The sequence below is a fragment of the Acomys russatus genome, chromosome 27 (genome assembly GCF_903995435.1).
Source record: "Acomys russatus chromosome 27, mAcoRus1.1, whole genome shotgun sequence".
NCBI lineage: Eukaryota > Metazoa > Chordata > Mammalia > Rodentia > Muridae > Acomys > Acomys russatus.
In genome coordinates, this window is record NC_067163.1 from 5,975,669 (window position 1) to 5,999,463 (window position 23,795).

Genomic DNA, 23,795 nt, shown 5'->3' on the forward strand with positions numbered 1-23,795 from the left:
GTCCTGAGACTGGCAGAGCTGCCTGGAAAGCTTAAGGAGTGAGAGTGTATGTGCGTCTTCCTCCTCGGCTTGATCGCACGCACTGTTGCAGTGAAGCAAGTCAGTCAGCTAATGCAGACCAGCATAAGTGTGCAAGTGAAAGCAGTGCAATGAGAGCATGATGCTGGAAGCTTCCGTCTCTGAAAATAGTTGTGCTCTGTGTCCCACAGGCCCAGTGCCAAGAAGTACGAAAAAGGAAAGAGCTGGAGCTGCAGATTCTGACGGAGCCCATCCGGAGCTGGGAGGGGGATGACATAAAGACTCTGGGCAGTGTTACCTACATGTCTCAAGTCACAATTCAGTGTGCAGGAAGTGAGGTACTGGGGCCCACCTTCACCACTGTGCCTCTGTCCCACTCCTAAAGTTTGGCATTCCAGGCCTAGAGGAGTGGCGTGTGCTGCTGCCAACAGTGTGTAGGAGTCTCACCCTTGGGGTCCACGTTTTATCCTTGACAGATGTGGAGAATTTGTGGTGTAGACAGACAGCTCAGAGCATGTGGCTTGTGGCCAATGCATGTCCACCCAGGACCAGCTTGTTGAAGAGCCCTAGGGACTGAGGGCATTCACCCAAGACCAGCATGCGTCTCACCCTGTCTTCTGGAGACACGCGCATGCTCCTGGCTTAGGCTTCTCTCAGGAGCCTAGTGTTTGACGGCGCTGGGCTGTGTGCTGCGGTGTCTGCTCACAGGAGTCACAGCCTTGCTGCTGCTTTGTTAAGTGACATCCCTCCACAGTGCACATAGCTGTAGATGGTTGGTCATCGTGGGGTAGTCCATTTGATGGGGGGCACTCTCTTGAGCTTCACCTTCTACACACACTGCCATTTGGACAGAGAAGAAGCAGGACTTGCCCAGTGTCCCTGCCACATACAGTGTGGACACTGTGAGAAATTGTCATATTCTCTTTTTGCTACCCTGACTTGAATCATTCAGATAGTTCAAGAAGTTGTTCCTTAGTCAGATGATTGTATGTGTGGGTGTTTTGTCTGCATGCGTGCTTTTTCACAAGGTGTATGCAGTGCCCACAGAGGCCAGAAAAGGATGCCTCGTCTCCCTGAGAACAGACGGTCTTCTTAAACCACAGAGCCATCTCCAGCTCCTTAGCTAAGTGATATTTAGGGTTTTTTTTCTGGATAACTATGCAGCATTTCCAAAACCTCTAAGTCTCCATAATAATGGTGGGTATTACTCCAAAGAGCCCTTAAGAAAGGTCTTCGGCTGCACTCTCAGCCTGTTCCCTGCAAGAGAACAGGACAGATTGTTTCAACAACTTCTTTAGGATACTGCGCCCCTGCCCCCCATCCCTGTTGCACTTTGAATGGGTGTGGATTGCGAAGCCCATGCCTAGGCGAGCTGCTGCTGTACTCACTACAGCTAAAGGCAGTGGCTCAAATGCTGTAGGACTCTTGCCTTTTCTCTGTCTTTAGATTCTCAGGACTTTTGTCTGAAGTGTGTGTGTTCTCTCTGGCTCTTGTTACCTTGAAGCAAATTATTATTATTATTTTTTAAAGATTTATTTATTGTTAAGTATACAGTGCTCTGCATGCATGTATACTTGCAGGCCAGAAGAGGGAACCAGATCACATTATAGGTGGTTGTGAGCCACCATTTGGTTGCTGGGAATTGAACTTAGGACCTCTGGAAGAGCAGTCAGTGCTCTTAACCGCTGAGCCATCTCTCCAGCACTGAAGCAAATTATTTTTAATGTAAAAGAAATATTTTTAGGTTTTTGATGTAAATTGGAAAAGGTTTATCAGATGAAAGTAACATTTACTTAACATTTTACTCTATTTTTCTTATAGCTTCAGGAACCCACCTACCCCCATACTTCACTAAATTTTTCTAAGTTCTTTTTCTCTGGGCTATGAACAGGAAGTTACCAGTTGTCAGAGTCGTTCCACACAGGGATGGAGAGAGGGCTCAGTGGTTAAGAACACTGGGTGTTCATACCGAGGACCTGCGTTTGGTTCCCAGCACATGTGTGGCAGCGCACAACCATCTGTAACTCTAGTTCTAGGGGATCTCACCCCCTCTTGTGGTCTCTTTGGGCTCTGTACACATGTGCTGCACAGGCATATGTGCAGGAAGACATTGACACACATTCAGAGAAATAAACCCTTAAAACTCCTTCATTCATCTATCCACTGATTGATTAGTTCATTGATTGAGACAGGGTATCTGTGTTATTTTACTCTGACTGTCCTAGAACTCAATATATAGACCGGGCTGGCCTAAAACACACAGAGCTCGGCCTGCTTCTGCCTCTCAAATGCTGGGATTAAAGGTGTGCACACTATTATACCTGGCTAAATTTTTTTTTTAAAGGCCATCTTAAAGGTGCTCACAAGCTCAGGGTTCTTGGGTCATTTAGTTACTTGTGTTTTGAAAAATCTAGTGGTCTGTGGTTACTTTTTATTGGCAGCAGTTCTCTGATGGATAAGGTTTAATGTAGACTCTGTTAGTGTTTAGTGTAGATTGGGTTATTTTCTGTTGGCATTTAATACTGCCTGCCTGCTTAGTTTGGTAGAAATCTCAAATAGGAAATCCAGGATGTTGTTCCCTGGGGCTCTGTATGAAGATTGCGTACACGTTTCTGAAGAGATTGTCTTTCACACCAGGAGAAGAATGAGCGCTACCTTCTACTCTTCCCGAGCCTCCTGCTCATGCTGTCCGCCAGCCCCAGGATGAGCGGCTTCATCTATCAGGTAAAGACGCTACGGTGATTTTTTTTTTTTTTTTGTGGGTGTAAAATTGTTTTCAGGATGACATAGGATTCATGTATTTATATGTGCTATTGTGTCACGGCTGTGTGCTTTTCCCTATGTGTTCACTTGTGTTGCATCTTTCAATGTGACTGGCAAAAGTGAGCAACCGCGTCAGGCTCTCATGGACTGTGTTGTCTGCTGCAAAGCATGCTGCAAAGCCTCTCTGGGCTCTCATGTGCTCTTCTGCACAGCATAGGTTCAGCTAGGTGCTGTGGGTAGAAAATCCGAAATACACCGGGCTTAGAGAACCTGCTTATTTACTCTTTTAGGAATTTACCATTTAATGTTTTGGTTTCTAATCATTTCTTTGAGAAAATTTGAGAGCTGGTTGTATGAGAAAGTGTGGGGGACTCTTTTCTGTTGCCGTAGGGACTAGTGGGTGCTTTAGGTAGGGAGTTGTTTTCAGTGCCTTGCCTCAAGGCAGTTACCACCTCAGTTTCAAGTGACTTTTTTCTGATGTTGTGTTTTGTGTTGTCCTGGCAAGGAGTGTAGAGTCCTGAGTGACCTGCCCCCCTGGGAGGGCTTGTCACCACAGTTGCTCCAAAGAAGCCTCTATAGATGACGAGTGACTATATATGGGAACATTCAGAAGCGTGAGGCCTCCTGAGGTCAGGCTGGATGGCTGAGCTGCCTGTTGTTGGCTCCATTCCACACCCCAGAGCCTCAGCTGAGGCTGGCACTTGTGCAGGGATCACCTGCTGTGGCATGTCCTTGATACACCACTGCCTCAGCAGCAGGTGCTGCACTTGTTCCTGAGAGTGTGCTGATGCTGATCAGCCCTGCTGACGTCATCACCCCAGTGCTCGGCTGTGGAACACTGATGACTGGGAGTGTATGTGCACACAACCCAATGCCTGTGAGGAGGCCAGCATGGGCTGCACAGCAAGAGCTGCCATGAAAACAGAGTACCGGATTGGCTCTGGGATGTCGACTCTAGCAATAGGACTAGGGAAGGCACACAGGGGGCTCTGCTCTGCTCTCTGTATGACCTCTGGGAGCTTAGCTTCTTAGATACCCTCCGCCATGGAGGTGTCAGGCAGTCTGCTGGGCTCTCAGCCTGGCCTCCAGCTGTTTGGACTAGGTGATACCTTTTTTCTTGGGCCTGGAGAGGGCAAGGTGGGGAAGCTGTGGTCAGCAGTTGATCTAGTTTGCTCTGGACTGCTGTTTACACACCACAACCAAAAGAAACGTGAGGAGTCAGGGCTTGTGTGGCTTCCATGCCTAGATCACAGTTCATTGTTGAGGGAAGACAGGGCGGGATATGGAGCTGAGGCAGCGACTGTGGAGGAGGCTGTTTGCTGCTTCCTGCTCAGGGAGAGCACTTCCATGTGGGCCACTGGGAGGCTGGCACTGACTCATCAGCTGGAGTCCTGTCTCCTCCTGCTAAGAAAGTCTGTCCTCTGGCTAAGCTTGTTTCTTGGGCCTCAAACGCCCACAGGCTTTGTAAAGATGTAGCCTGTGGCCAGCAGGTGTGATAGCTTACGTTGCCGTAGCCGAGGATAGGTGTTGAGAGCTTGATTTTGCTGTTTAAATGACCTTTGTCCCCTTAGGGTTTTTCTTAGCTGACACTCAGCGCTTCATTGAGAATCCTTCCTGTTTTTACACACAGGTTGACTGGCACTTATGCACCCTATGGCATCTGTCTGACATTGCTGTGTATTTTCTGTTTGACAGAGCACGGCTCACTTGTCTCTCGGTGTATGTCTTTGTCTCAGTTTCTCATCGGTTGGGCCTTCAGACTCCTAACTCCTCCTTCTCTCTGTGGAAGTGTGCCTCTTAAGCAGCTCCTGTGTACCCTGGCTGTCCTCTGTCCTCTGTCCATAGGTCTCACCCCTGGGGAAGGTCCTGTTCGCTTCATATTCTGCCATTTGCCAAGTTGGGGTTCTTCACTGTGGTTTTGGTCTTTCATACGTTTAACTGCTGCCATATGTAAAGTCATTTACTGGTTAACGGCACCTTCTTCATTAGGAAAGCATTCATCCGGGGATCTTTATTTAGGGAAAGCTACCAACAACAGGAATGACAATCACAAAGCTGGAGGACAGCGAGAACCATAGGAACGCATTTGAAATATCAGGTAACAGGGCCGCGCTGTGCAGACGGGGGGGCCTCAGTGAGGAGAGGCAGCCTGTCCCTGATGCAGAACTTCACCTATTTCCAAGGGTGTGCTAAGGTGGCTCGGGGCGGGGTGTGTGTCTGTGTGTGTGTGTGTGTGTGTGTGTGCGCGCGCGCGCGCGCTGTGTGCACGCTGTGTGCACTCACTCTGTTTCCTCTTCTCTAGGGAGCATGATCGAGCGGATTCTGGTGTCTTGTAACAACCAGCAGGACCTGCATGAGTGGGTGGACCACCTGCAGAAGCAGACGAAGGTTACGTCTGTGGGCAACCCTACCATCAAGCCCCACTCTGTGCCATCACACACAGTAAGGCCACACAGCTGCCTCTCTTGGCTCTCACAGTAGTGGTTGGTGTTGGGCTTTCATGGATGCAGGAGTTCTAACTCTTGCTTCCTGCTTCTGCAGGTGTCAGCACAGAGCAAACTGCTGAGTGACATGCAGAGCTACTCCAGAGGGTTCCCACTGCACCCCAGAAGCCACTAGCTCTATAGGTGGTTTTTCTGAGAATTTTAAACTCCATATATGTCATTCAAAAAACAAACAAAAAAACAAAAATGAAATGATAATGGTCTTGGAAAGGCATTAGACACAGTTTCTGACTTATTTAAGAAATGACAGGGTTGGGCCTGGGGCTCATTTGGTAGAGTTCTTCCTTAGCATGAGGTTTGAGTCCCAGCACCTGCTGTGTAAGCTAGGTGTGGTGGTGGCATACAGCTGTGTGTCCAGTACTTGGGGGGTAGGGCTGAGAATCGGAAGCCCCAGGACACCCATAGCTGTGTGCTGAGGCCAGACTGACTCCAAACAGAATCAAAACAAAAGTCATTTATCTTTCACTTAATAAAAAACCTAGCAGTGATTTGGTTTTTTTAGAGATATAAATTTCAAAAGAGATCAACATTGGTATTTAAACGAAGGTATAGACATTTTTGCTTAAGAAGTTGCTGTTATTTAAAATTTTAACCATTGTGTTGAAAAACTGAGCAAACCTTTTATAAGTGAGCTTTGATGACACAGTGTGCAGTTATAAATTCCTGTCCCTTCTTTGTATGACTCGTGGCATAGGCTCTGTCATGTAGGTAATTTTTCCCATCTGTGCCTCCATGTGGACCTGAGATCCCCTGTCCACCACGTGGCTCTCTTTCCACTCTTGGTCTCACGTCAGGCTCCAGTTTTCTGCTCTCGCTGTGTTGTCTTAGCAGTTGGAGCTTCCGATGCGTTTCTGTGGTAGCTAGCACTTCAGTCTATGGTGGCTGTACTCTGTCATGTGTCCTTACCTCAGAAGGTTCTGAAGAGAAGGCTGGGAGTTAGGGTTGCAGCTCAGTGGTAGAGCATTTACCTGACATGCAGGGTACTGTTGATCCCTGGTGCCACCGAAGTAATAGAAACACAAACCACTTAGCTTTCATGGAGCTAAGTTCATCTTAGGCCGCCTGCGTGAGTGCTCACAGAACAGCCTGAAGCCAGGCTTCCAATGCCCGTCACTTGGACTTTGCTGTGTGTGTGAGCCTGGTGTCTCAGTGCTTAGTGGAAGTCAGGAGATAACCCTGCCAGGGCAGCTGTGGAGTCCCGGACAAGGAGCTCTGCCTCCTGTGCTAGAAGCACCAACATTCCCCTGGAATCCCTTGGCAGTGTGTATATTTTTTCTACTTGGGGTCAGTTAATCTCATTTTAGCATCAGGTATAGCTGCTGCTGCTGCTGCTGCTCCTCCTCTTCTTCTTCTTTTTTTTTGAGACAGGGTTTCTCTGTAGCCTTGGCTGTCCTGGACTCTCTTTGTAGACCAGGCTGGCCTCGAACTCACAGAGCTCTGCCTCCCAGAGTGCTGGGATCACAGGCATGCACCACCGTGTCCTACTGCTCTTTGTAAAGTAAGGAGAAACAAGCAGTGTTTATTTCTTACTGTAGTACTGCTATGAAGGATGTGGGGTGCAGCTTTCCTGTCTGTCGGTTGCTTGGTTACAGAAAGCTTGTTCTGTAGCAGTATATTGTTCTGTGATGTGCCATGAGCCAGCAGCTAGTAGGTGACCTGGAGCTCTGGGCTCTGTTGCGCTCTGTGGTGCCATCCGGCTTCCACAGTCTTAGGATGGTGTCCTACTCCAACCTGCCATGTGTTCCATTCCCAGAGCTGGGCAGCAGCTTCAACTGCATCAGCTAGCTACATGGGATCCAGGGCCTCATTGAGTGTGGGTCATTTTATTCACATTTTTGTTTCATTGTCAGTGTAATTGAATTGGGGTTTTCTGAGAATATAAACCTTATTATCATCCCCCATGAAGGATCATATTTCCAAGTACTCTGTTTTTATTAAAGCAAGGTGATATTTTTAAGAGAAAAATATCTTTATTCCAGATATTAACATTCTTCTGTGAAGGCCTAATGGTCCATATTCCTAGCTTCACCCAGCTCTGTGGCACCTGGGTTTGCCCAAACAGGAAAGACCCATAGATGGGTGGTCTGGCTGCTGTGCCCCAAGAACATTGTTCCGTCCTGTCCCCTTTCTGCACAGCCGATAGGCCTTGGTTCCCTTGCCCTGTGTTGCTGGTGATAGTGTATGTCTGGGAGGATGCCCCACCATCAGCCATATTCCAGTCAGGAGTACCTGTTGACTGTTTTGTTTGGTTTTTGGTGAAATTGTGATACTTGAGCTAGTTTCTCATGCACTACAACATAGCAGCTATAACCTTTGCAGAGTGTAGAGCTCTCAGCCCAGCGAAGATGCGGGCAGCCCAGGGTCCTCCCCAGAAATGGATTGCTGGGCTCCCATCCCTGGGAGCGTGGTAGGCGAGGGCGAAGCCGCGTGGTAGGGCCTTGCCCATCTCATGCTCTCTCTGCTCTTGCTCTTGTGCCTGGCAGCTTCCTTCCCATCCTATCACTCCATCCAGCAAACACGCGGACAGCAAGCCCGTGGCACTGACGCCTGCGTACCACACACTCCCCCACCCCTCTCACCATGGCACCCCACATACCACCATCAGCTGGGGACCCCTGGAGCCTCCGAAGACCCCCAAGCCTTGGAGCCTGAGCTGCCTGCGGCCCGCACCTCCCCTCCGGCCCTCAGCTGCTCTCTGCTACAAGGAGGTGAGGTCCTGCAGCCACTCAGACTGCCAGCTACAGTGAGCATGCCTTGACACCTGGGTGCGTGAGGTTTTGCACTTAGTGACTTAAGAAATGAAAGGCTTGTGTTACTGTTTATGGTATAAAGATCCCGCCCATGACTTCCTCAGAACTGAGAAGAGGGTCTGCCCTTCCTCTCTGTCACCCCCTTCTGCTGCGAGGACTGGGAGGTGCCTTTAAGCACAATGGAGTGGGCCTGCATCCGTCTCGTGTTCTGTGCACTGAGCCTGAGCCACTGAGCCTGCCGTGCTTGTGCGGCCGAGAGGGCCGCAGCCTACTGCATGCCATTCTGCTGTTCCCAAGATGTGTCTGGGAGTGCTGAGGCTGCCGGAGGTAAAGAGCAGGTTCTCCAGTGAGAAGGCAGTGCCTCCTTGGCCGGGGGGGGGGGGGGGGGAGTTGCAGCAATCTTCCTCAATCCACTCCTGCTCTTTCCTGCATGCCGAGTGTAGCCACAGTGCATTTGCGTCGTCACTAAGTGTCCGCAGCCTCCTGCGCTCCACCTAACCCTGCTTTTACCTCTGGGAGGCTCAGCGTTGGTGAGTGTGAGAAGCCAGGTTACCAGTAGGTATGAGGCCAACATGGTGGCTTGTGTGAGAAAAAGTGAATGGAGCGTGCATAGGGTGTTCCATAGCGTCCACAGCAGGGTTCTTTTGGAACTGGTTTTTGTTCCAGGTCATTCTTTTTAACGTAAGTTTGAGGCCAGCATGGACCCCTGAGAGGTTTCAAAAACAGAAATCCAGCTGCACCTGGTTGGCGTATGCCTTTACTTTTACCACCCCAGATGCACAGACAGGAGGATCTCTGTAGTTGGGGGGCCAGCCTGGTCTACATATGGTGGGTTCCAGGCCAGCCAAGGCTACATAGACTGTGTCTCAAAACAAAGCCCAACAAAAGGAGAAAAGAGAGCTGTAACAGTTTGCTCTGGCCTGTGAAATGGTAGCCATGTGGAGGCAGATGTTCATGCCTAGTGTGCTTCATGGCGGAAGCCTCATCCAGCATCCTTTGTAACACATTGCATTTTATATTAAAGGACAGGTGGTTGCTGTCAGAGCTGGGGACACATACCTGCCAACAAGTCCTGTCTCTGCTAGTCTGCTTAGCTGTGGGGTCCCTGCCAGCTCCCTTCGATTTTGACTTTGGAGGGTTTTGTATATTTTCCTGAAGGAATCTTTACTTCTGTTCCCTTTTAAATAACTTTATTTCCCTTCAGCCTATACCCAGAATGGACAGCCTGCCCTGGCTATGGGAGCATGTGGGTGGGCCACCTGGTCTTTCTCTTTCTCCACAGAGGCCTTACTGCTATGTGTGCTTGTGGGATGTGTGGGTTCTGGTCCTGTAAACAGGAAGGTTTTTCTCAGAGCTGAGGCATACTAGTGAGGGGTGGTGAAGTGTCCTCTTGGCTCTTGGTTTATATTCATGTTGGCATTACAGAGAAACATGAAAGAGCTGGTAATGGGGGTTGGAGGTGCGTGGTGGTCGTGGGCTGATTTCTTATAGTCTGTCGGCATGTTTGTGTGTTGGTGTTTCCCTAGGATCTCAGTAAGAGCCCCAAGACCATGAAAAAGCTGCTGCCAAAGCGCAAGCCCGAGCGGAAGCCTTCAGACGAGGAGTTCGCTGTGCGGAAGAGTGAGTGCCCACCTGTGCGAGCACGGCCACCTTGTGGGCTGTGATAGCTCAAGGACAAGCAGGTGGCAGAGTGGAGCAAGCCCTCACCAATCTCCCTCTGCCTTTGTAAGGCTGCCGTTCATACCCTGGTCCTGGCCCTGTACCACCTGCTCTTGCAGCCTCGCCCCAGGCCCCCTCTCTGACGGGCTGTCATTTCTTGTCACCTTGACTCCACCCATGAGACCTATAGTCTCAGTCAGACCCAGATTTCTCTCACTCACACGTGGCTTGTCTATTAGGAGAGGTGAGGGCTGGCCTCAGGCCCTGATTGAACACTATTCACCATGAGACCTTCCATGTGACTGTCACTGTGGGGTGCCGGGACACGAATGTTGGTCAGACTTCAGTCACTGGCAGACATGTAATGCTGCTCTGTGTCCAGATGTGAGACACGCTGTGAAGATGAAGTCCACAGCACTGGTTTGGGTGGGTAGCTTTGTCCGAGGAGATGCAGAGCAATGCCTAAAAACATTTTACTTGTCATGGCCAGGTGCTTGTGTTACTGATGTCTGTTGGCGAGACAGAGGATGCTGGCTGGGGGTGAGGTAGGGGGCTGAGGGGGCCTCAGTTGTCTGATTGGTGCAGGGTAGGCCTGTGCTGGGGAGGCACAAGCCAGGAGGCAGGAGTGAGTGGATAGTGGGCCTGAGGCTCTGATGATGAGGTAGGTCTGGACTAGCTAAAAGCTTGTATGTCCTCAGAGCTCAGAGGAGGGGCAGTCTAGTACCTGTATCCTTACCCAGAAGCCCCCGCATATGAGGGATGAGAGGACTTTGCAGACCAAGGACAAGGGTTGAAGAAGTGTTACGCTATTGATCCCACTCGACATCTGGTGCCTGGCTGGTGCTCAGCAAACTGCTTTTCTTTTTTTTGCAAACTGCTTTTCTAAGGCTTCTGTAACTGGCTAAGGTGGGCTAACTTGGAAGGCCCGAGTCTGTCCACACTGAACGGCAATAGAGCGTCTGCTGCTGTGAGGAGAGTGACTGTCTATGGCTGTTCACAGAGTGAGCCTGCACTGTGCTTCTGGCTTTAATGGCTCTCTCTCTGCCTTTGTGCAGTGTGCACGTGCTCACCCAAGTGTGAAAGAAGTAACTGGTTACAGCACCTGAGTGAAGGAGGCTCTGCTGCCCAGAGGGAAGAAAGCCTTTCCCTGCAGTCTCCTTCATGCCTCTTAAAGGGTCCAGGCGTTGTAGGAGCTTGCCTAATGCTTGTTCCAGTGGCCAGTTTAGGTGCCCTTGGGCCTTTCAGCTCTTGGGACTGCAGTCCACTATCTTAAAGTAAATATTTCGTTTGCCTCATATACAGTTTACTTCCTTAATGTTACTGAGAACCGGACATGGTGGGGCACGCCTTTAGTCCCAGAACTCAAAAGGCTGAGGCAGACAGATCTCTGTAGGAGGCTAGCCTGCTACATAGTAAGTTCTAGACCAGTCAAGGCTATGCAGCGAGACCTTGGCTGAAATAAATATATACATAAAAGTTACTGGGGCTTAATTATTTACAGTTGTGAGAATAGCAGAAAGGGGACCTTGAGGGGGAAAAACAAACATAGCTAAGTTTACTTGGGAGAGAACCAGAAGAGGAAAGTATAGAAAACAAATAGCTGTCTTCTGCATGTCACCCTTCTGTGAGCACAGTGGCTGAGGGGACGGGGCTGGCCCCACTGTCTGACAGGTTCTTGGTCTAGAGATGACTCTGGCATCCAGGTGGCTGCATGTAAGGCAGAGCTTTGAAGCACGTCTGTGTTTGGCATGGTAACCTTCTCACAGTCGTGTCTGGGGATCCCTGGGTCAGAAGGAATGCCCCTTTGAAGGCCTGTGATCTGGTGCCTTCCCAGAGCATCCTGTCTTTACTCCACAGCTTCCCTCTGCCCACACTGTGTCAAGCCCAGTCTAAGACCTGGCTGCTTGGCTCTGACACTTCCTTGCTGCTCTCATGAGACTTGATGGCTTCTTATGCTGCTGTCTCCTGTGGGTTGTATGCTCCACTCTCGGCTGCTTCCAGAGTGTGGGTGGAGGAATTTCTTTTCTGAGAGATTTAGAACTTTGCGGAGCTGTGGTGCCAGCCTTTTGCAGTGTGCTAATTTCAAAACTGTAGAAGCTGTTTAGAGAATCTAAATAGTAGCCCACGAGAAAGTGAAGGCTGCCATGTCTGAAGTGCCCGGTGTAACACTGCGCTGTGTGCTCAGTGTGATGGGCTCGTGTGTCTCCACAGGCACAGCTGCTCTGGAGGAAGATGCGCAGATCCTGAAGGTCATCGAAGCTTACTGCACAAGCGCAAAGACGCGACAGACCCTGAACTCAAGTGAGTGTCATGTGTCACCCTGTGGGCACAGTCTGCCATCTTCAGAGGGAGGTTTTAGCAAGTTGTTTAGTAGCGTGCCTAAGGGCTGTGTTCTAGATTTTGTCTACTGTGAGGCCGGCATACAGGGCTCCAACTGTGCAGGTGCTCTTTAATGGTGTTACTGGGACCTTTTTTTTTTTTTTTTCCCTTCCTTTTTTCTTTTAAAAATCATCTAAAATTCAAGCCTAGAGCCATTGTTCTATAATCTTTAGTCTTTACTTTGTTTTTAATATATGTTAATAAACAGTGGTGGTTTTGTTTTTGTTTCCTGCCAGATTCAGGTGGTTCCTCTTAGCTCCCACAGGTGGGAGTCTGCACTGTGGCAGCGTCCAGGAACACTGCCCTCTGATGGGAAGGCGGGAGCCCATCAGGCCTCCTTTCTGTTTGTTTTGCAACTGGCTGCTTGGCATAGACACTTGTTGCTGTGGCTCTCCTGCCTTGGCCCTTCTGTGCCCCAGTTTTTGGGAGAGACACCTCTACTCTTTAGCAGTACCTGCAGGTGGTGGCTCACATCACCTCTTGCCAGCCATGAACAAAGAGAAGGTGGGAGGGACTTCCCTCCACCCCCACTTCTGCTTTTGTTAGGAGATGTGGCAGGCTCAGCCCAAGGTAGCATTTACAGATGGCTAGCTGTTTCTACCTCCACCTGCAGTATTTTGGCAGCACTGCACTGCCTTCTGCTTATGGCCTTGATAAGATCATAAGGTCAAAATGAGGTTCCTTTCGTCTCTCCCGTCTCTGGGGAAGAACCAGCTGTAAGCGATCAACAGAGTAGGAAAGATGTGGGGAAGCCCAGCTGATCTAGCAAGCTATGGACTACATATTGTGGTGATTGAACAATCCATAAATAGAATCTTTATGATTAAATGTGATGTGTTGTGATAGGCTGTAACCATAGCCAGCAATTACATAGTTTGTGGGTTTTGGGAATTCCCAGCTTATATAGTCTCAGATGACGTCTGCAGGTCTCTGAGCTCCTGTGTGTGGCACAGACCATAATTCCGTGTAGGTGAAAGGCAGTGCCTGGGTGAGCTGTGGCCTCCTGCTCAGGCTGCCTGGGCAGGGCAGCTGGAGCTTGTGCAGAGCCTTCCTTCCCAGCTTGGCCCATACTTTGCACTTCCATTCCCTCCTTCTGTGCAAGAAAAGCACTGGCCACTGTGGTGAGTTTGCTTTTAGTTGAAGCTGTATGTCCCAACCTGCATCCTGGTGCCACAGAGTCACAGCCATATGGCTTCCACCTGGAACTTGGAGACACAAGATAGCAGTTTGTGCTGGATGGGTGACACGGTTGATCTGGAGCTGGGCTCATAGAGAACATGCCTCCACATTAAATGCCTAGCAAACCATTCTGAGAAAGCTAATATATCCTTACCTAACGCTCTGCTCTGTTGAGTACATGTTTGGATGCCAAGACAACTCTGCAGACGAAACACAGTTGGCATTGCTTTTTGCCTCTGAGAAGGAATGGCCTTTAGACTTGGAGCAGCCTATTGTGGTTGCTGAGGCTTTCCTGTGGCTTCTCCCCGCAGGAGCCCCACACAGCCGTGCATGCTCACCCAGCTGCTGGCAGCTCACGCTCACACTGCTAACCACTGCATGGAGTTCCTTCTGCCCCATCCTCTTGTCACCTCCCTTTTCCACATGGTAGCATTGCCAGTCTGTGCTCATCCTCCTGATGGTAGAGGGCTCACTCACATCACGGGAGGTGACATAGGGAACACACTCTGCCTGGCCCCAGCGCCAGTGCCAGCTGAGCGGGTGTTGGGAGCCAGGAACCCACTCGGTCCCTTTCTTTGCACTCAGACTTTGTCCACTGACACGGTAAGTCTAGCCTCCTGCTGCTCATGTGTGTTGTCTCAGCAAGGGAATAACTGAAACTAAAAATTTCGTCAAAGTATTTTGTATTTAGTATATCCTTTTCAGAATAGGGGATAATGTTTAATTGGCCACATAATTAGTACCTTTTTAATAAATTATGTCCTAAATAAATTGTTAATGGAATTGGTTAATAACCAGGTGTTTGTAGACTCATGTTTGGACAGGAGTGTAATGTGTAGTTTTAGCTGAGACACAGAGGTAGGTGTCTTTAAATAAAGCCACCTGAAGCAGGACTGTGAGTTAGGCCGAGTTCATTATAAAAGCCCAGCAGTAAATAAGGAGAAACAAACATGTTGCCATTTTTTAACAATATTTTCTCTTTCCCTTCTCTTCCCATCACCTTCTGCTTTTGTTCCATGTTTTGGTTGTGGCTCTTCCTGTCCGTCCCTCCTCATCCCCTCTGCCTGTCGCACCTGTCACTTCATCCCGTCTTAGCATGGCAAGGCACTGACCTGATGCATAATCACGTCTTGGCTGATGACGACCAATCAAGTCTAGACTCCTTGGGTCGTCGCAGTAGCCTTTCCCGTTTGGAGCCCTCAGACCTGTCGGAAGACTCTGAGTATGACAGTGTATGGACAGCCCATAGTTACAGAATGGGCTCTGCACCCCGTAAGAGCTGCTGCTCCTATATCTCTCACCAGAACTAGCGCCCTGCGCCTGTCTTAACAACGCTCGCTGCAGCCTGCTTTTCTTAGACGTTTCTTGCTGTTCCTTGTCTCTCTTATGTGATACTTTAACAGCTCTGGAGAGTGTCTTGGTGTTCCCATTGTACCTAGTGGAGGCTTAAGTGCCAATCTGAGAGTGGATTTGAACTGCTGCCTGTTGGAGGGAGGTGGTAGGTCCAATGAGTCTGTACCTGCGGGGCTTTTCCCATTAGGGAGTGTTTTATACAAGCCCCAGATGGGTGGGTTTTTTTATTCTCCGTGTAGCAATTGTTTCACTTCCTTTTGGATACAGCCGTATGGACACTTTTCTATTTTATGCAGCCACATAGGTCTGCGTCCAAGTGCCACCACGGAGAAGACTCTAGCCTTACACATAGGGAACTAAATGTTTTTATGTCTAATGCACTTGACCAAGTAGCTGTGGAGAGAGTGAGAGGAGTGTCTGTGACCGAAGCACTGAGTCAGCTGGTGGCTGCTCTGGTGGCAGTGCAGACCGCCGTGTGGACTCCGTGCCTGGCAGATGCACACCAGGGATGGTGCCACTGTGCTGAGAGCAGAGTCTGGAATCTGTCTCCACCCACTGCTCTGTGCCTTTCCGTGTGTGCGCCATGGCTGTGAGGTGAGAACTCTCCTTCCCAAAGGTGAGCTCACCATCACGGCTTAGACATCCACTTAACTGTTACACCACACTTCCCTGAACTGCAGAGATGGCCAGTGTGAGGCTCCCCTGAGGCTGCGCGCTCCGAGGCAGAAGCTTTGGTCTCTGCCCGTGCAGCTAAAGTGCGTTCAGAGAGGTGCTTGGTTGAGTGCTTGCCTTGGCCGCAGCCTGGCTGCTCCCACAGTCATACTGCACTGTCTGTGAGAGCCGTGAGCACCTTGCGGCTTTGAACACCAGGTGCAGTGAAACTATTTACAGCAGCCCTGTAGTTCACCCTGGCACTCAGTGCAGCACAGCCTCCAAGACTGCGCAGGTTCTGGCCTGGGCTTTGTTGTAAGTAGTTTTCTCTGGCCCCGAGAAAGAACTGAATGTGACTGCATTCAGTTACAGCAGCAAACCATAACCATCTCCCACATGCTATGGTGTTAAAATGTAACCTTAGGGTTGTATTTTAAGTGTTCACTGACACCTGCTTCAGAAATGGTGCCACAGGAAATGGGGGGTAATATTCTTTCCATCCTTCAGGGTGTGGAGCTCTGGTGGCGATGACCTCTGACCCCCTAGTCCTCCTTGTCAAGCTAGTGTTAAACAGTATTGTGTCCCCTTGACTCCCCCTCTGGGAGCTGGGTCCTGCTGCTGCTGCCAGCGGAGGGGCTGTGCGCGCAGGGAGGGGTGGCCTGGAGCCGCTGGGCAGCATGGCTGCCCACACCAAGTCCCTTCCCGTCACCGTGGAGCTGCTTGTGCCCCCAGAGAGTCTGTATTTTCCTAAGAAGGTCAAGGAGCCAGCCTTTCAGACTGGCACCCAGTATTGATTTCCAGGTGAAAGGAGTTCGTGTAGATGAAGCCAAATAGCAAATGGGATTTTTGAAAAACAAAACATGAAATGTCTGTATTTTGTTCAATTTCATAGAGTGACAGAAACGGCTCTGTTGTCACGTCCCATGCGGAGGCTGCCTTTACTGCCTCTGCCTCAGGCTCCTTGCCCCTGCCTCGCCTTAGCATGGGTTGCCTGTCACCGCTGTGGTACTAGAGGGGGACCCAGATGTTGTCCTTGGGGTTTTCTCACAACACCAAGTGACATGCCATGGCGTTGCTGCGTTCAGCTGTTCCTGACAAATCGCCCTTGCTTCCCTCATACCAGTCAGGGCCGCTGGGGGGCTGAGGTTTGTAGAGGCCAGTGCTGTGCAGCAACAGCTCAACCTTCTCTTTACATTTGTTTTGAATGTCTGACATTAGTTTTGTGACCTGGTTAGAAGTTTGTTAGTGCCACAGGCACAGGAGATGGTCCTCATGTGGCAGAGGGGACACAGCGTTGGAGGGGCCATCGTTTCTACGTTTGTGGAACTGTAGTCAAGCTGATAGTACCTAACGTTTCTGCAGCGCTGTAAAGCCCTGTGTACAGTGAGTGTGATAACGGAAGGATGCACACTGAGCGAGAAGGTAGGTCCAAGCCATCCTGGGCCTCCTGCAGGTGCCCGGCAGTGTCCTTTCTAACCGATACGCCACAAGTCTTTACTAAGCTACATTAACTCTGTTTTCGGCATAAGGTTGCCAAAACACAATAATTTGTATATAGTGGTATAAGATCTTGGGGAAATCTATATATTGTGCTCTTTATCTGTGAATGGGAAAAGCCATTTTAGTACAAGACTCCCATTTGAAAACCTACTTGGATGTATATCTGAATGTTGCATTGTATTGTACAGTATGCTTATTGTCTGTGGTTGCATATGGCAATGAAGTGTCTGTTTTATATTAAAAAGACATCTGTTCTGTACAGTTGAAATAAATTTTGCATTTGTTAGCCCTTGGCTTTTATATTTGTTACATGGGGGAGGGGCATAGTGTAGTGAAAGCTGTGTGTGCCATGGCCATTCTCTGAAGCTGGCATCTTCCGTGGGCGTGCCTTCTGTCTGCCATGACAATGGGTGTGTGCTAAACAGTACCCGGCAGGGTCTTTTTGTGTAGCCCTGGCTGACCTGGAACTCAGAGAGCTCCACCTGCTCTTCTCTCCTCTGAAGGGAGAATCAAAGTGTGAGTCCCTAGGCCCAGCGTTTTTTGTTTTGTTTTTTGTTTTTCTGTTTTCCTGCTACAACAAAACTTGTCCTCAGAAGCAGCATTTCCTTCTCACAGGTGAAAAGAAGCGCAGTTTTAAGTCCTTCATTTAGACCAGGGCCAGCGTTTCCCTTTTGTTTCGCGAAGTGCATGCCTAGTTCAGAAGAGAAAGCCCTTCCTGGTACCAGCTCTTCCTTTTCCTAGGGTGCAAAGGCTAATCCAAATCTCAGGGCCACAGGCAGTGTAGCCTGTGTGACTTGGATGCCACTCTAGATATCTCCAAGGGTAGTGTTTGTTTTCTCCTCAAGGTAGGACAGTTGAGTGTAAATGATGCAGAGGTATGTCACAGTGTGTCAGGCCACCGGCCTTTCATGCCAGACTTAGTCATTGCACTGGGTACAAGCTAACACAGGTGTGTGTGTGTGTGCCTGCATGCATGTGTGCCCATATACTTAACATTCCTCACACACAGTGTGAGTTGGACAGTTGACTTGCCACAGCTGTATGTCATCCCATGGTCCCTGGTATGAGGGAGTACCTTGGGGTGATCACCCTGGGGTGATCTTGGCTATGGCAGCTTAGAGTCTACTCTAAAGTGGATTCCTTAGATGTGTTTCTCAGCCGAGACCCACTGCCTGGTGGTTTTGAGCAGGGCAGGGCAGGGCAGGGCAGGGTTCCAAGATAACTAGAGTCTGACGCTAGTTTGTGTTTCTGATGCTGTGAATATGATCTTAGTTTTGAGTCATACCTGTGAGTTGGTGTTGCCACAGGACCTCAAGCCGGCCAGCAACCCCAACATGACTGAGTCCCCTAAGAGTGACCTTGTAAAATTGTCACTGAGCACTCGAGTTGCCCAGCCACACTTGCAGGCTTGTTCCTAGGGAGCCCGCGTGAGAAGTGCCAGGTTGAGACTGACTGTAGTCTGCTCTGCTGTCCATGTGTCTTTTGCCCTGCATGCACATGGAAGTCGCAGTAGGGAAGGCAGACTGTTAGGCTCTGTGGAGGCTGTGGTGCCTCTCATGCTCTTACCTGTGACAACCACAGGAAGCTGATGCTGGTCCTGAGACTTACCAGGTCCACTGCGTAGATGAGGAGCCCCAGGCGGGCTGAGGCACGGTGCCTCCCCAAACCTGTAGGTTCTGGAAGTGCACTGTGCGCCTCCAGGAAAGGACTACATGATGTCATTCAGGTCCTGACTCCCATCTTCCCAGAGAGCATAGTTTGGAAAACGCAGCTCTACTGCAGAGCCTTCAGGGTGTGCTAATGTAGCTGAGCTCCTGGGATGGGATTTTTAAGTAAAAAACTAGAACATTCCCTAGTTCTGTGATTACACGCCTTTTTCAACTTGGGGATTGAAGAAAAACTGTGCTGTGATGCCACTAAGCTTAGTAATACCTCCGTCACACTGTAGTATGTCATTGCTGCTTTTAAAGTAGTCCTCTGCCTTAGAACCCGGCTTTGCTATCCTTCACTGTTTGGTTGAAAGGCCACACGTTAAACATACCCCTTTAGCAACACATGTTCTGTTGAAAGGTGGCGTGAAGTGACCTGACAGATGTCTGTCCCGGTGCAGGCCTAGGACTTACCGTCAGGGCCTGCAGCAGCTGCCCTCCTGCCTGCAGAGCTGAGCCATTAATACCTTTACAAGGGACATACGGCCAGAACTCAAGCCTTTGAATTCTTGGGTGCCTTGTGCATGCAGCAGTTTTATACCCAAGGCCCTGCCCTATGTTTTGAGTTGACAGCTGGGGCCATAGAATTTAGTTCCTCAAATCCATTGAGTGACTCAGTGGAACCCGTGGCCTTTACGGCGACTTCATTTGGTAAGAGCTGTCTGTCAGACCATACCTCTAGGAACAGCTCGGTAGAGAAGGCTGCCCCTTTTGACTCCCAAGTATTGAATGGAAACATGGTAAACAGAAGGGTCAGCCTTCAGGGGCATGTCCTTGGTGAGTGTGGTGACACCCTTTGTGTCACTTACATAGTCTGGAAGCTTTGATGCTAGAAACAGATTTTCCAGTGAGAAAGACTTAAGAACTGGCAGGAAGTGCATGGAGCACACTGTTTGGTAGTTACGAGGGTCTCAGCTGCTGGTCCCTCTCAAGCCCGTATTAAGTTTAATGTGACAGAGTAGTCACCAAGAGTTTTTAATTTGGCATTACCGCCGTCATCCCAAGCCACAGGGTGACAGTGGAGAAGCTGGGAGGCACCCCAGGCGCTGCTCCCTGCCTGCCCCGCTCAGGCACCCGAAGCTTGGGAATTCTCGTTCTTCTGGGCACATTGTGCATGCTCTAACTTCTAAAGGCAACCTGCCCTCGCGCGGGAAGCACAGGTGAGCACGCGCCTGGTGCTTTCTCTCATGTTTCCCTGTGTGATCCATGTGTGCATCAGTGCTCAACAGGAAAGGAGCTTCAGTATGGGCTGGTGCTCAACCAAGGAGCGTGAAGGTCCGACCCCTCCCAGGGTGGGGTGGCCATCTCTTGGGATAGTCTTTCACACTAGCATGTGGAGTATACTCAGATGTTGACAACCTAACTATTCACATGGGATTCAAGGCTGGAGTACCCCACCATATACACACCCCTCCTGTCACTGGCAAAAATTGTGCTGTGTGACATAATCTGCTTGCTTGATTGCCACTCCTGAAGTCCCTGAGGTGTTTCGAGCCTCTGATGTTCTGGGTTTGATGCAGCTCTTGGCAGGGTGGCCTGGGGAGATGTACCTGAGGCCGTAGTCTTCAGGCCATAGTTGCCCTGGTGGACAGTTAGCTCTACACGCCAGGGACATCTCATGAGTCCTTACTATCAGCTTAGAGAGCAGTGGCTCATCTCAGTTTGTTCAGAGAAGCACAGGTTTGGGACAAATTGCCTGCCAAACTGCTCTTCACAGTTCTGTGTCTTACTTTCCTAGGGTTTCCATGCCAGCAAATGTGCACAAGAAGTGCTCCTTAAAAACAGATGTGTTTTCAGGAAGACATACAAAGGGCACCCCAGAAATACAAACGCAAACCAACCTCACTTCCGTAGTCATCTTACACTGAGCTACCAATCCAGCCCTAAAGCTTTTTTCTAATTGACGGACTTTTTTCCTTTATAAGCTTGAGAATTATGCCTTCTTTGATGGTCTGATTGCTGGAATGCTAAAATGGTTTAAGTTTTGATTGTGTGTTGAGTGCAGTGTGGTCAGGTCTTTAGCATACTTGATGGAGATTTCCATATAAAAAAAGAGTTCAGTAAGTCGGAAAAGAGGCAATTTTTACTTTGTTGTTGTTGCCGCCTTTTTCCCCCCCCTCTGTAATGTTTTGGCTGGCCACACTGAACAGACAGCTGGAGAAAACTGGTCAAAGATTTTAAAATGCATCACTGGCGTTGTGTGTGTAGGTGCTGTGTAGTGCAGTAGGTGCTCTTCTTCAGTCCTGTGTCGCTCACGTGGGGCTCTTGTTTTTAATGACCCAGGTTCACGGAAGGAATCTGCTCCACAAGTGCTGCTTCCAGAAGAAGAAAAGATTATAGTGGAGGAGACCAAGAGCAATGGGCAGACGGTGACAGAAGAAAAGTAAGATGTGCTTGGGGTTAGCCTGAGGTACCGGGGGCTGCTCTGAAGTTACGGAGTTAGACAAGGGGACCGAATAGGTAGAGCTAGGCCTCTCTGCTGCCTGAGGCACACCACCTTTCATGCGCTTGCTCTCCTTCTTGTTCCAGGAGCCTTGTGGACACAGTGTACGCGTTAAAGGACGAAGTCCAGGAGTTAAGACAGGTGTGCTGACCAGGGTCAATCATCATCAGTCATTTGTTTGTTCTTCTCAAGACAGGGTCTCTGTGTAGTCCTGGCTGTCCTGGGCGTACTTGTAGACCAGGCTGGCCTCGAACTCACAGTGATCTGCCTGCCTCTCCCTCCCGAGTTCTGGGATTACAGGTGTGCATCACCATGCCCAGCTTATAATCAGTTTTTTTTTTTAAATAGGATAAAAAGGGAAATACTGTTTTAAATATAAAGCTTATTATATACTAAAAGGAAATCACAAAGCCAGCAGCCTTAAGAACAGTAGGCGAGGGCTGACAAGATGGCTCTGTCCAAGCTAAGAGCACATCCAGAGGCCGCACGTTCAATCCAGCATCACCTGGCAGCTCATCTGTTAACTCCAAACCTGGGCTACCAGATGCGTGTGCAACAGTACAGTATTTTGAACTTTGAAGTTGTGTTTTATATTTTGTATGTATAATGTGGGGTGGGGCACATAGCATAGTACATATGTGGAGGTCAAAGAGCAGTGTATAGAATTGTTTCTCTTCTGCTTGTATGTAGGCTCTGGAGTCAGACTCAGGGTGCCAGGCTTGCCCTGAAGCCACCCCACAGGCTTCACCTGTGGAACCATTGTGTGCGGTAGGAGTGTAGGTGCTTTGGAGGGACAGGGCAGGGCTGTCCTGAGGGTGAAGTAACTGGCCACGTGGCAGTGCCTGTCTCCCCTCCCACACATTCAAGGCAGCACATTCTCCTGTCCTGACGTGGTTCATTCGGCCACTGTTGGTCCCACTCTGCATTTGAATGGACAAGGGGGTATATTACAGCAGCAGGTCTGTAGGCCTTGTCTTGTCATGGACACCAGCCCCTTCCTTCTGGCACGTTTTTACCAGGTTGTCTGGTTCATGAGTGTGTGTGGGAGAGACTGCCCAGTACTCCTTAGTGTGCTTTCAGTACTCAGCCAACACCCCGACCTGGGCTGCCTAAGGATGCAGTGGAGATGGAGGACGCTTTAGGTGCCGAGGTAGTAACCCTGCTGTCGCCTGCTTGCCTTACAGGATAACAAGAAGATGAAGAAGTCCTTAGAGGAGGAGCAGAGGGCTCGCAAGGACCTCGAGAAGCTGGTGAGGAAGGTTCTAAAGAACATGAATGACCCTGCTTGGGATGAGACCAACCTATAGGCCGACCTCATTCCCACAGGCCGAAGACCAGCAGTCCCAGACAACAAGCACAGCGACACCGAGAACTGAGGATGGTGGTCTTCATCAGGCGAGTGGCAGTAATCAGGCTGGTGCTGAAGTGGTGACTTGAGCACTGAGGCTGGGCTGACATATCTCTGCTGACTTCTCCATGCAGTGACTGTCCAGAGTCTTCTGGCTTTTGGACTTCAATTGAATCTATAAAACATATACCTGTGTACTTCTTGTAAATACTGAATTCTGAACATATTGCTGACACGTGACTGGGCTTGCTAGGACTTCCTTCTCAGCCTTTCTGGCCACAGGGATCTGAAGTTGTGTTTATCAAGTGTTGGAAGCAGAAGGGTGAAGAGATGCCTGGGCAGCTAGCTCCAGGTGCCGGCCGGAGCCCACTCGGGCACCGTGAGCTTTTGTCACTAGGCTCCAGGTGCCGTCAGGAGCCCACTCGGGCACCGTGAGCTTTTGTCACTAGGCTCCAGGTGCCGTCAGGAGCCCACTCGGCCACCGTGAGCTTTTGTCACTAGGCTCCAGGTGCCGTCAGGAGCCCACTCGGCCACCGTGAGCTTTTGTCACTAGGCTCCAGGTGCCGTCCGGAGCCCACTCGGGCACCGTGAGCTTTTGTCACTATTACCTTCTTCACTGCAGTATTCCAGTCTCAGGCTGTGGCTGTGCCCAGGGCATGGAGTCTCGGAAGATGACATTGCTGTCTGCCTGTGATGCCCACTCCTGATGCCCTGTCCTGGCTGGGCCCTGGGTTGCAGGAATGTGTCACAGTGTGGAGAAGTGGGTCAGCCAGTGCATCTTGGCCCCTGTCCCCTGAGGGAACTAGACCCTGTACATAGATGTTATTTATTCCATATTGTGTAGCCGGTGCTGCCGGGCAGGGCTTGGCTGCAGTCAGCATTGTCCAGGCCGCTGGAAAGCCCTCTTTCCCCTCCTTGAGCAAGAATAAAAGCAATACACACCCACAGGTGAGCTGCACAGTGAAAGCCCAGAAGGACTGCGCCCGCTGTGCCTGTGCCAGACTCTGCGGCCTCCCCAGGCCCAGGCAGGCCTGGAAGGCTGGTGGTCTGAGCTAGAGGCCGTGGTTTCTTTTGGGCCAGGACTCACCTCTGGTTTGGCAATAAGTGACAGTAACCTCAGGAGCTTAGCTGTCTGCTTTCTTCCTCCAAAGAGGTTGTTTTGAAGTCAAGAGATTCTTTTGCATAGAAAGGTGTTTGTCTTTAAACACTGAGTAGCAGTGTGGCTATCCAGGCCTCAGCACAGCCTCTCCCCCTAGGACGGGACCAGGCCCCTGCACACCCGGAGGTTTCTGGGCAGGTGCTGGGAGGCCCTTTGTGTTCTCGTCTTCCTCCGCACTCTGGCTGGGTGCAGTGTCTGGCTTGTGTCTGTAGGCTCTGGCAGGCCTCACTCTGACCTCTCAGCAGCTCCTCCTGCCCCTGTTAGCATTTTACCCGCGTGTGCTGGGTGAAGAGTGCCCCTGTTCTCTTTAGTAAGCCCTGGTTTCCAAGCACTCTGCTGACCCACAAGACGGTGCGATTGATGTCACAGTAGACCTTAAC

At 50.1% G+C, this 23,795-nt stretch overlaps 1 protein-coding gene across 7 annotated transcripts in view; it reads left to right on the forward strand.

The window, feature by feature from the left end:
- The window catches only part of Arhgef7 (Rho guanine nucleotide exchange factor 7), a 101,665-nt gene extending 79,381 nt beyond the window's left edge, over positions 1 to 22,284 (forward strand). For 3 of the 7 annotated variants that reach the window (XM_051169932.1, XM_051169933.1, XM_051169936.1), the window contains 10 exons: positions 210 to 356; positions 2,656 to 2,742; positions 4,801 to 4,879; positions 5,084 to 5,223; positions 7,769 to 7,993; positions 9,562 to 9,655; positions 11,906 to 11,995; positions 20,749 to 20,848; positions 20,995 to 21,049; positions 22,093 to 22,284. In XM_051169932.1, coding sequence (XP_051025889.1) covers positions 210 to 356; positions 2,656 to 2,742; positions 4,801 to 4,879; positions 5,084 to 5,223; positions 7,769 to 7,993; positions 9,562 to 9,655; positions 11,906 to 11,995; positions 20,749 to 20,848; positions 20,995 to 21,049; positions 22,093 to 22,215 — 1,140 coding nt within the window. In that variant the 3' untranslated portion in view covers positions 22,216 to 22,284. Of the gene's footprint in view, positions 1 to 209; positions 357 to 2,655; positions 2,743 to 4,800; positions 4,880 to 5,083; positions 5,224 to 7,768; positions 7,994 to 9,561; positions 9,656 to 11,905; positions 11,996 to 14,347; positions 16,281 to 20,748; positions 20,849 to 20,994; positions 21,050 to 22,092 lie in introns of those variants that run through there. The other 4 variants (XM_051169937.1, XM_051169938.1, XM_051169935.1 and 1 more) reach the window with 3 other exon arrangements.
- The last annotated feature ends 1,511 nt before the right edge of the window (positions 22,285 to 23,795 follow it).